The sequence below is a fragment of the Balaenoptera musculus genome, chromosome 1, assembly GCF_009873245.2.
Source record: "Balaenoptera musculus isolate JJ_BM4_2016_0621 chromosome 1, mBalMus1.pri.v3, whole genome shotgun sequence".
Taxonomy (NCBI): Eukaryota; Metazoa; Chordata; class Mammalia; order Artiodactyla; family Balaenopteridae; genus Balaenoptera; species Balaenoptera musculus.
The window spans coordinates 29,199,598-29,211,862 of record NC_045785.1 but is presented as its reverse complement, the minus strand read 5'-3'; the positions used below and the strand labels follow the sequence as shown (position 1 = coordinate 29,211,862).

Here is a 12,265-nt window from a genome sequence, read left to right as displayed (position 1 = left end):
TCTGGCGCAATAAACCATAGCTGGCATTGTCATTACCAAAAGGAAAGCTTGAAGTTCACTGTTCCTTCAAAAGTCAAAGCTCAGGGAAAAGTCGCCTGATGGTTAGAGCTCCTGGGAGAGCTTGTCTGCTGCAGGGGCCGGACCAGCGCCCGAGAGCTCGCAGTCAGTAGAGCAGGGCTGGTGCTGTGAGGAGGAGGCGTGAAACGTGCCCAGGAGGGCGGGCTGCACAAGGCCAGGTGTGACCCCTTCCCCTCAGGGGTCACGCCAAGGCGGGGCACCCCCCTGGGGAGCCGGGTCTCCAGAGCACGAGTGGGAACCAGCCTGCGGAGCGGAGGAGGAACGAGCATGGCAGAAGCTCAAGGACTGGGCCCGTGCGGCTTGCTCTGGGAGGAAGCATGGCGGGGCGGGGGTGACTAGAAGTGAGGGTGCCAAGGCGGAGGGGCCCTGTGGGTAGGACTTCAGGCGCGAAGCCAGTAAGCCGAGGGAGCGCCAGGGCCGTTCTTCACCAGCCCTGGGCTGAGTGTGCGTGTGTCCATGTGCCCTGCAGGCCGGCCGTACCGGGGCAAGCCGAGCGACATGTGGGCCCTGGGCGTGGTGCTCTTCACCATGCTCTACGGCCAGTTCCCCTTCTACGACAGCATCCCGCAGGAGCTCTTCCGCAAGATCAAGGCCGCCGAGTACACCATCCCCGAGTGAGTCCTCCCTCCCTGGAGTCCAGCCCTTCAGGCTTGAGGGCTGGAAACAACACAGTGAGGCTTAGAGTCCTGGGTCCGAGACCCAGCACCAGCCCACCCCGCCTGAGCCTCTCCCTCTCTCTCTCCTGCATCAGGGACGGGCGGGTTTCTGAGAACACCGTGTGTCTCATCCGGAAACTGCTGGTCCTCGACCCCCAGCAGCGCCTGGCTGCGGCCGACGTCCTGGAGGCCCTCAGTGCCATCATTGCATCGTGGTGAGTGGGCAGGGGCAAGGCTGGGTTCTGCCCACCTGTAGGCACTGTCCTGCCTCCGCAGAAAAGTAGCCTGAGGTTGGGCCCGTTTCTCCTCCAGGCAGAGTCAGATCTCCAGATTCTCCTGATGGGCAGGGTTGGGAGGGTGCAGGCAGAACTCAGGGTTGAGCACCTCCTGCGTGCCAGTCCATGCCAACTATGGGATGGGTATTATCTCACTGAGTTCTCACCACAGCCTGCGAGGTGGAAATTGTCCCCCATTTATTGGGTGAGGGAATTCCTGGGCAGTCCAGTGGTTAGGACTCTGTGCTTTCACTGCCGAGGGCCTGGGTTCAATCCCTCATCAGGGAACTAAGATCCCACAAGCCTCACGGCCAAAATATATGGAGAGAGAGAGAGAGAGAAAACTGAGGCCCAGAGAAGCAGAGGCAATCATGTCAGGAAGGGGCTGAGCTGGGACCTATCCCAGGTCTGTTGATTCCAGCCAAGTCTCCGAGCAGCGGGGACCTGGCCGTCGGGGGAGCAGGGCCCGGGCTGCCTGGACCAGCCTGACTTCCCGGCCTCCCCTGCAGGCAGTCCCTGTCCTCTCTGAGCGGGCCTTTGCAGGTGGTTCCTGACATTGACGACCAAATGAGCAACGCAGACAGCTCCCAGGAGGTGAGTTGGGGAGGGCAGGCTGGGCAGGGCTGCAGGGGCCCCTCGGTCCCTTTCCCAGCCAGGGCCTCCTTGGCCTCTCCCCAGCCCTTGGAGCTGGGAAAGAGAGACCTAAGTCCTCAGCCTGAGCTGCCTGGGGCCTGCCTTGGGTCTGGCTCAGCTGGCAGTTCCGTGGCCTGACAGAGGGGCTGTGAGGCAGTCGGGGAGGAGGCCCCACGGTGGGGAGGCCTCACGGCAGCTCAGCCTGGCCCTCCCTCAGCTTCCTCTTCCTGCCCAGGCCCTGGCTCTGCCATATGCCGGCCCTTTAAACGGTCACACTGGTCTGCCCCTCTGACTCAGAGGGTTTTCTCTTGCCCTTCCTGCTTTTAGTTTTTCAGATGATTCATTTTCTCCCAGTTTCCTCTCCTCCCCTGTTGCCTGCACTGGAGAAAGTGCTGGGCCCGGGGTCGGGGCGGAGACCAGGGCGCAAGGCAGCTAGCGGGTGATCTTAGGGTGCGTCCTGGAGGGCAGGGCTTGGCCGAGCCCGGGGAGGGAAGCTGTAAGGACCCTCCCTCTCTGGGCCCCCCTGGAGTCCCACAGCAAGCACTGGCAGGGAGGACCGGACGGAGCCAGCCTGGGACTACAGCAGAGCCTCCTGGCCCTCGAAGAGAGAGTTCCAGGCCCTGCCCCCCAGCTCCCACCCGCTCCCAGGGCTGTCCAGCAGCTAAAAATAATCATCACTGGCATGTAGTGAGTGCCCCCCCAGTACGCCTCATTCAATCCACACTACAGGCCTATGTGTCCTGTGTTCTTATCTCATTTCACTAAAGAGGAAACGGGTTCAGAGAGGTAAAGTAATTTTCCCAAAGTCGCACAGCTTGGAAGTAGTGGCTGAGCCTTGAACCCAAGTCTGATTCCACAGCCCTGCTCTCCCCCTCTGATGATTAGCACAGGGACCGCCCACTTCAGTCCCTGTGACTGTGCCTGGGCTGTCCCAGGGAGCTCAGCCTGGGGCAAGACGGAGAAACAGGGTTGCCCAGGTGCTGGCACCCCAGCCCCAGGCCGCTCTCTTACCACTTGACCTGCCCCGGTCCCTCGAGAGCCTCTGTGAGGGGAGACTACTGCCCCATTTCACGGGGGCGGGTGGGACGCTAAGCCTTCTGAGGGAATGTGACCTCTTCCAAGGTCAGTGAGTTACGGGAGATCACAGGTCTGAGTGACACCCAGGGTGGCCAGCAAGGTGAGGTCCAAGTTGGCTGGAGGGCTTCCGGGACCCACACTCTGGGCCACTAGATCGGGCCTGAGGGTGTGGTGCCTGGGGAGGGAGGCCCCTGAGGCGGGCCAGCTGACACTGCCCTGCTCTTCCCTCTTGCGTTTCCGCCTCTCTCGCTCCCTCTCTCTGCTGGGCTCCCTCTCTCTGCCGGGCTCTGTGGGTCTGTCTCTGCCACGCAGGCGAAGGTGACGGAGGAGTGCTCCCAGTACGAGTTTGAGAACTACATGCGGCAGCAGCTGCTGCTGGCCGAGGAGAAGAGCTCCGTGCACGAGGCCCGCAGCTGGGGGCCCAGGCGGCAGCTGGGCAGCGTGCCGCCCGTGCGACGGCTGGGCCACGACGCGCAGCCCGTGAACCCCTTGGACGCAGCCATCCTGGCGCAGCGCTACCTGCGGAAATAGCAGCCTCGGGCAGGGGCACCGGCACCGGCACCGGCACCGGCACCACCCACCACCTCTTCCCGGCCCCCAGCCGACAGCCCGGCTCCCCGGCTGGGCCCCGTAGCGCTGAACTCTCTCTCGGGCCGCACCGGGGACGGGGCAGGGACAGCCCAGGTCACACATGGGGTCAGCAGAGGTACCACGAAGCTACCTTTTGGAATGATTGCTTGATTGTTTGGTTTTTTAATCTGAGAAGCCTAGATAACTAATCTGCTTTTAATCATGACGTTTTAATCTACCTCTGTCTCTTTAACCATGCTGTCTCTGGACTGAGTGAGAGGGAGGAGGAGGGAGCCCGCCCGCCCGGGGGCCGACCGCCACCGACCCACTGACCCCCGGGGGCAGCTGCCCCCCACAGTCCACATAAGCTGAAAGTGCCGCTCGCTGCTGGCTCCCAACATGAATGCCCGCTCCCCACTGCCCTCCCAGGCCCCTCGCAGTCTGTTTTCCTCCCTCCCCTTCTGACCCCAGGCCCCTCAGTCCAAGCTTTGGAAAACTGTCACCTCATCTTAAGCGGAATTCAAATGTATTTATTTTTGTACTGAAACCAACTTCTCTCCCATCTCTAGGTGGCTCGGCCCATGGCCACTCCCTGCCCCCAGCCTGGCTGGACAGCAGGGAGTCCACAGCCCCCGATGGGCCCCCTCCTCGCCCCCAGGCTCAGAAGCCCCTTCTGGCCGGTCCCCTTCCACCTCCAGCCCACCAGTCCCTCCTTGTTTCTGGTGATGCGGAGGCCTTTCTACACTTGGTTCTCTCTCTCCCATCTCAGCTTCTCTGAGGTGCTGTACACCCGCATCGGCCCTGGTTTCCTCTTCCACCCCTCACCGTGGTACCGAGGTGACGCCAACATGGATGGGAAGGGTGCCTGGTGGGGGGCTGGTGAGAGGTGCTCTGGGCCAGCTGTGAACAGGCGGCCCTGCTTGCACGTCGTCTCACTCCCCTCACTCCTCTGTGTTCAGAGAACCGTGGGGGCATCTCCTCTCCCGCCGCTGCCTCGTAATAGAGGTGGTGTCTCTCCCAGCAGACCACCAGGGGCACCAGGGTCCTTCCTGGGGGCTGCAGGGCTCGTGGGGAGAATCGTAGGGACTGGGGGGCCCAGCCTGGCTTGAGAACAGCCCTGCTGCCCTTTTTGAGCCGAGATTTTGAAGTGGATGCCCGTCTTGCCAGAAACGCTGTTCTCACCAGAATGCCCTCCTTCCCGCTCTCCCACACTGGACTTGGCCCTGCCCAGTGCCAAGCAAAGACCTTCCCCTGGCCTACCCTCCCCAGGCACCTCAGAGCAGCAGAGCGTTCCCCTCCAGGCAGCCCTGGGCCCTCGGGCCCTTCCTGCCTGCCTTCTCCCCAGTGGGGAGGTGACAGAGGCCTGCGTGACCTTGTTTCCCAGGGTGTGAGCTGCCCCCTCCCCAAAAGCTGACTCACTGTGAGTGACTTGGGCAAGGTCCCAAACCTCCTTGTGCCTCAGTTTCCCCATCTGGAAAAAATGGGGCCACCTCTTGCCAGCAGTAGCAGGGCCGCCCACGCCCCTTCCTCCCCATGCCCCCATCCCAGCACGTGGGCGCCTCGTGCCTCTGCCTCAGTGGGTCCGTGGGAGCCCGCCTGAGCCCAGCACTTACTCCCCGAGCACCGGCTCAGCCTGCCTCAGCCGTCCAGCTGCTGAGAGCCAGGGTCTCGTGCTGGGGTGGGGAGGGGCGGGGGCGGGGGGGCGGGATGCCCTCTTTTCTATATTTATTTCAAAAAGAAGTCTCCTAAAGGAGTAGAAATGCAGTCCGGCCCAGGGCTCGCAGCCCCTGTGACTGTCCTCCCGTGAGGGCCTCACCCGAGCCCCTCGTCCGGCAGCCTGCCCAGACCCTCCGGGCCTGCTTGCCTGGTGGTCTTTCTCCTCCTTTTCAAAGCAATATCCTCCAGGTCTGCAAAGCCTGTCAGACAGACTGGTCCCTTCCAAGGTCAGCCCATGTGTCTGAGTAATTTCTGGCAAAGCAAATGAGAGGAGTTTGGGTCTGCCCTCACTGGGTGTCACACGCTGAGAGAAGTCCTATTGTAAAAAAACAAAACGGGAAAAGTCACAAAAAAGTTTGTATAAAGTCATATTTTTGTACTACATGGGGACTCTTCCTGCATGTCAGCAATAAAACTTCCTGATCTGGAGCCAGCGTGGCCTGTGTCGTCTCTTACCCTCCTCGCCGCGTCTCCATCTCTCCCACCCAGCCACGCAGCGCAGGATTCCTGTAGCTCTTGGCTCTGCCACCAGGTGCCCTGGACGGGCGCTCCCTCACCCTAGCAGCCGTCACTGTCTTGAATGGGGGAGGGGGCCAGAACCTCCTAGCAGTCTCCCAGCCCCGTTGGCCCAGCCTCCCGCCGAGTGCCCAAGGGGGAACTCCCCGCTTGGCTTGGCTCAGCCCAGACCTGCGCAGGAAGGAGGCGTCCCAGAGCAGCTGCCACCATCAGGGTATTGATCCTCTCTCCCCTCCAAACGTCCATCTGGGATGGGGGAACCCTAGCCAGACAGACTGCACGTGTGCCCACGTGCCCATCCAGGGCAGCTGCGGTAAGAAGCGCCAGGCCAGGCCTTTTCCTGTACCACCCTCCTCTCCATAGGAAACCAAGGGGGGGGTTCCTTCCTTCCTTTCTTCTTTCCTTCCTTCCTTGGCCTAAATTTAGACTTTGCAGATTGAGCACTGGAGCGGTGAAGCTAGAGGTGGGCTGGCCCTGTCCCCAGCACACCACAGCGCACAGGCAGACCCACTTTTGTGCTGGAACCCACACAGGCCCAGGTCACGAAAGGAGCAGAGATCCGTGCCAGAGGAGCCCCTCTGGCAGGTGTCCACACAGCAAGAGGGGGTGGCGCCTCCCCAAAGTGTGGAAAGGCCCTGATTCTTTGCAAATTCTTCAGGGCGGGCCCCGGGGCCCCCATCCCTCCCTGTTCCCACAGCTACCGCAGCAGCCAGGTGGCCCCTATCTTCCTGGCCACTCCCGAGTCTGTACAAATGTTGCCTGTTACCTTATCTGTGGCACTGTCCCGGATGCAGCGCCAGAAGCTGCCCCACTGCCAGCCCACCCGGGCCACACTCCGCTCCACCAGCCACGCCCCCTGGGCCTCATCTCCATCTCGGCCTCCCTCTTGTGCCCCCGACCCGATCAGCCTCTGTTCTGCACACAGGTTATCACCTGGGCACCTATGTGTCGGGCTTAACTTCAGCAACACCCAAGACAGCAAGTCGCATGCGGCCAGGGACTTTTTGTTTTGCTCATTGTGTCCTCAGCACCTAGAACTGGCTGGGTGCGCAGCTGTCACGCCAGAACTGTTGCTTCATTGATCTAAACTTCTTAGATTGCCCTTTACCGGTTTTTCTTGTGAGCCCTGGAAGCAAAGCAAGGGGAAAGTACCAGAAAGGCGGGTGTGATCAACAGCCTCCTATGCTCCTGAGGAGTCAAACAAGAACTGAGATGTTTCCAGCAGTGTTAGCCACCGCCTGGTCCCCAGCGCCCTCAGGCAGAGCAGCTTCAGAGAGAAGCCAGCCTGGAGCTGTGGCGCTGTCTCTGGAGCTGTGGCGCTGTCTCCCGTGGGAAAGGAAGTGAGGAGACGGAGGCTCGGAGGCTGAGCTGTGCAACCTCCAAAGCCAGGTTAGCCTTGACTTCTTGCCTCTTTCCCTCTCGTACCCCACGTCCAACCCTCTGTTGAGCCTGCCGGCCAGCCAGGCAAAACCTGACCACTCCTCACAGCTCCTGCGACCACCCCATCCGAGCCCCCTTTCCTCCCTACTCCCATTCTTCCCCTGCAGCAGCCCAGTGGCCACAGGGCAGCCAGAGCGAGCCTTTTAAAAGTCCGATGTTGTCCCTCTCCTGCTTAACAGCCCCCCCATGGCTTCTGTACACACAGGGTAACATCCAGAGGCCTGTGTGTGGCTTAGAAAGCACTCTCCACCAGGCCCCATCTGACTTCACAGCCCTCCCCTCCCTCACTGTCCCAAGGAGCCAAGCAGCTTCTACCTCAAAGCTTTTCTTTCTGGGAGGCTCTTCCCCCAGATATGTGCAGGGCTCACTTCCCTTGGCTCAAAAATCTCACCTTCTCGGAGAGGTTGTCCCTGGCCACGTCCACTGGGTCTTCCCTAGCCCCTTCCCCTGCTTTATTTCCCTTCATTGTGCTTATCACAGCCTGACACTACAAGGTATGTGTGATTGTCGATTATATCCGTCTCCCCTACTCGGATGTTGAGCTCCACGAGGGCGGGAGGATTTTCTGTGTGTCCATGTTGCGGGGGTGGGGAATTGGGGGCTGGTCGTCACAATGACAGAGGTCGGGGGGTGCTGCTGGCATTTGGGGGGCGGGGGACCAAGGCTCCAGACAACCCCAGAAGGGGGACAGATTCTACATCCTGCTCGACATGAGTGAAAAACGTGTTTATAATTACCAGAGCCAAGACTCTAACTCCATTTTATACATAAACACAGAGGACTTGTGTATACATAATATACACTGAATTTTCTGGGAAGGCAACTACTGTGTAAAGTGAAGGAAATTTGTACTTTGTTTTGTTCAGAACTTTACCAAGAGTTCAGAGTTTCAGACACTGACACAATATCCCAGCATCGGTCTGCACTCGTAGCTGTCACCTTCCTGGCAATTAATTACTTCACAAATACACAGCATTGCCCTTTATTTCTTATATATTACAGGACAAAAAGATATGTACATTTTAAAATTATATTATCTATATTAATTTAATTATATAATTATTCGATTTAATTATATATTAATTTTAATTAGAGGTGGGTCTATTAGCCATAAATTTCATTTCAGGAGCATACAAGAAGCAATTAGAAAATATCATGAAGGGAATTCCCTGGCGGTCCAGTGGTTAGGACTCCACGCTTCCACTGCTGGGGGCACAGGTTCAATCCCTGGTCAGGGAACTAAGATCCTGCATGCCTCACGGCGCAGCCAAAAAAAAAAAAAAAAAAAAAGGAAGGAAAGAAAGAAAATATCGTGAAAAGGCAGCTTTGGGTCTGACAGGATGGAGAACGATGGCCTAGAGCTGCCCAGTGGAAGACTGTTAGGGAACATGGCTCTGAAGTTCAAATCCAGGCCCTCCCACTTACATCCATGTGACTGCACACAGGCTACTTGACCACTCTGAGCCTCACCCTCCTCCTCTGTAAAATGGGAGTCATGCTACAAACCACACAGGGTTAGTGGGAGGATTTGAAGCGTTGAAACGAGCACGGCGTTTAGCAAAGTGCCAGGTACCTAGAGGATACTCAGTATCCATAACCGTTATTTACTCGTTTTGCAGACTTTCACAGTGCCTCTTCCCAGCAGCTGTCCCAGGTGCTGAGGGGGCATTCAGAGGACTGCGAGGCCTTAGGAGGCCTTGAGTGAGTCCCCTTCCTCCTCCACCCAAGACCTAGGCAGCCCCTGACCTCCAGGTGGGGTGAGGCCCCAGTGTCAGGAGCAGAGCAGCCAGGGCCAGCCCCGACCTGGGCCACTGGGGAAGGGGGCAGAGTGAGGCTTTGCCTTGAGCCCTGAATGTGCCAGGCCTCCCGAGGGCCCTCCCAGAGGCTCTGGATCTCTCAGCCTTCTGACCACCCATTAATACCTGTCTTTCCTGTATGTCATCTTAGGAACACTCTGCACCTCCCAAGGTGACAAATCTTTAGTCTCACAGGCAGACAGGAAGACAGAAAGGCAGCCAACAAATGGGCAGGTGGGCAGGCAGCAGGTCAGCCACAGGCCGACAGACAAGGAGGAAATCAGCAGGTGGACATGTGGGATGCAAGCCAGGCAGGCAGGTGACATATATGCCGAGAGATCCCAGCCAGCATGACCAGAAAGCAGGTGGCTGGGCAGACCTACAGACAGGCTGGTGGGCAGGCAGAGGCAGACAGAAAAGCAGATAGGCAGGTGGCCAGGAGGGCATGGGGATGGGGGTGTGAGGGGGGATGGCCCACATGGACCAAAGGCTTTGGGCCCTCTCCCAGGGCCTCGAGGAGCAGCCCCCAGCTTCTTTGAACCCTCCAGGGCAAGGCTGCCACTTCTCCCACCTGGCCTGACTTGGCCACGTGCATCCCCCTGGAGAAGGCAGCCCTCTGGGTAGCTCTCTCTGAGGGACCAGCAACCATCTCAAGCCCCACCCTGCTCCAACATAGCCATCTGCTTCACCAGGGTTGAGTCACACCTGACCCACTCCAAACACACGAGTCACACGCCAACCCAAACACAGACACACCCTTGTCCATAGGTAGCGATACCCAGAGATCTGCATAGCACAGATGTGCGGAAACAGCTTAACACAAACACATCCAATATCTTAGAGCCCCTACTCAGAGAGGCGTGCACGTGGACCCACACGGAGACACAGGTATGTGCCATACAAACCGACGCACGGCATCCTCACACTCAGGGTCAGTCATACACGCACGGCCGCAGCACACACTGATATCCACGCGGACGGGCAGGCATCCAACATGTCAGTGCAACCCACGGAAACCCACAGCCAGTGGTCAGATTCCAGCCTCAGCTTCCCCTTGCAGTCCTGGCCAGGTCTTCCTCTCACCTCCCCGGTCTCTCCCGGCTGACGCCTCCTGCAGGAGACCTGCAGTGCAGCATCCAGAACTCTCTTCTCTCCCGTCCCCTGGGTGACCTCAGCCACTCCCCGGTTGTTCAATCCACCTTGTGTTGAGGACTCGCAAACACTCCCAAGGCCAGACTCCTCCGGACTGCGCCTGCGTGTCTGACAGCTCCACCCAGATACTTATGGACCTCTCAAATCTAACCACCTGAAATGAAACTTGGATCCCTAAATCCTGCTCCCCAGCTGAGCTTGCCTCAGGTGCTCAGGCCAATACCAAGCAGCTGTCCTACATTCCTGCTTCCCTCACATCCTCATGCAATCCAGGGAGTCCTGCTGCCACTCCCTTCAGAATCTCAGCCTGGCTCACCTCCTCCACTGGCCATCCTGGCCCAAGCCCTCGGCCACTGCTGGCCTGGATGGCTGCCAGCCTGCTCACTGTTCTCCCGGCTTCCATTCTTCCCCTGCGGCCCCATCCTACCCTGAGCCCCCAGGGGGACCTCTCCGAAGTGCATCACGGAATGGGCCTCGTTTGGGGAACCCACCAGGGGACGGAGCCTCCTGCGGCTCACTCCCCCGACCCTCAGGTGCTGGGGCGTCCGCGCCCAGGGGAAGGGCCCCCCAGCCAGGGCCCAGGTTGGCAACAAAGTTAGGAAGCCGCTCTCTCCAGGGTGGAGCCTGGCTTGGGCTGCCCTTCCAGGGAGCAGAGCTGCCCCGAGGAGAAAGCAGGGTCAGGGTCGGCTCCAGAGGGGGAGAAGGGTCTGACCTTGCTGACCTCGCAGGCTGACAGGGGAGCATGACACTCTCCTGATGGAAACTCTCCAGGGGCTCCCACCACACTTGCGATAACATCCAAGCTCCTCCGCAGGCCCACCGGCCCCTTCACAATCACCCCATCACCCGTCCCCGTGCCTCGCTGCCCCTGGGAGAGAGGTGCCCACAGACGCTCCTACCTCAGGGCCCTTGGCCTCTTTCCTGCCCTGACACTCTCCTCCAGATCCTGGCACAGCTGCCCGCTCTTCTGGATTCAAGTCTCTGCCCCGTGTCACCTGTGAGGGCTGCCCCAGGTGTTCTTCATCACCCTTCCCCACTCCATCGCCCTCTGAGCACTTAGGAGCACCCAAGACCATCTTCTTCACGTACTGTCTCTCCGCCTTAGCGTCAGTTCCAAGAGGGCAAAGATTTGTGTCTGTTCTGTTTACTGCTGAACCCCATTACCAGGAAGTGCTAAGCAGACCAGTTAGCATTTGTTGACTAGTGGCTGAATGGATTTATACACAGACATACCCACCCCACAAAAATGCTCAAGCAGATACAACACGAAAACAGACACACAAATATACGAATATGGGCAGAAATACCTCCACACATGCTCACAAAACAGACTAAACAGTCACAGAGACATCAAGAGTCCCTTCCCCTCCCTGTGGGAGTCATCCTAGTCGTTTCCCTAACCAGATCTGCCCTCTGCTTGAACCCAGTCTCAGGACTGGGAGTGGGGGTCTCCAGCCTGGACAGAGAAGGGGGTCACTGGCCCACAGGCCTCAGGCTGTGCCTTCAGCTATGTCTGTAATTTCCTCTCCCCCTTCCTTCCCTCCTCCTCTCTGAGGCTCCTGCCAAGAAGGCCTCCCCCTCACCCCATCCCAGCACAGGAAGGGGGGCCCAAAAGCGGGGGCCTGGGAGTCTGGGCAGGAAGAAGACCCAGCCGCATGCTGATCACACACACACTGCAGGCACAAGCCCTGAGCCTGCGTGGAAATGCGTGCACGTGCACCAGCAGGTTTAGCCCAGAGCCAAACACACCTCTGCCCCGCTGCAGAAGAGCACAGGGGCCAGCAGAGGCCCCGGGCTCGGTTCTGCAAGGCTGGCCTGGGCCTGGCTTGAAGCCAGAGTCCAACATTCATTAACCCTGCGTGACCAGAGCTGGGCCAGCTGGCCACACTCACTGCCTGGGCCCTGGGAGGAGGGGACGAGGGCCCTGGGAGGAGGGGACGAGAGCCCCGGCCCTGGATTGTGGCTGAGGGTCTGGGGGGGGGTTGGTATCTGAGCTAGGGAAAGGGGCAGTCTTCCCTGGGTGAAGGGGCCTCCTGGGAGGAAGAGCAAGGTTTAGGGAAGGGGTTAAGAGCTCAGGGTCAGAGAACAGTGGATTCAAATCCTGACCGTCTGGGTTAAGTTATTCAATCCTTCTGTGACTCAGTTGACTCATCTGTCAAGTGGGGATAATGGTCTCCACGTTATAGGGTTGTTAGGATTAAATGAAAAAATATTGTAAAGGATTTAACACTGCCTGGCACCTACGGAGAACTCCATCCTCATTATTATTGTTGTTATTAGCAGCCTGGGGGCGGGTTCCTGCAACCGGCCTCCCCAGCGGTTTCCTGCCGGGGAGCAGACGGCCCCTCAGGCCTCG

At 59.0% G+C, this 12,265-nt stretch overlaps 1 protein-coding gene across 6 annotated transcripts in view; it reads left to right on the top strand.

The window, feature by feature from the left end:
- Window positions 1–5,434, top strand: part of STK40 (serine/threonine kinase 40) — a 37,608-nt gene extending 32,174 nt beyond the window's left edge. For 5 of the 6 annotated variants that reach the window (XM_036845815.1, XM_036845827.1, XM_036845843.1 and 2 more), the window contains 4 exons: window positions 548–692; window positions 830–949; window positions 1,519–1,603; window positions 3,032–5,434. In XM_036845815.1, the coding sequence (XP_036701710.1) occupies window positions 548–692; window positions 830–949; window positions 1,519–1,603; window positions 3,032–3,250 (569 nt within the window). In that variant the 3' untranslated portion in view covers window positions 3,251–5,434. The remainder of the gene's footprint in view (window positions 1–547; window positions 693–829; window positions 950–1,518; window positions 1,604–3,031) is intronic. The other variant, XR_005019203.1, reaches the window with a different exon arrangement.
- Window positions 5,435–12,265: the final 6,831 nt, after the last annotated feature.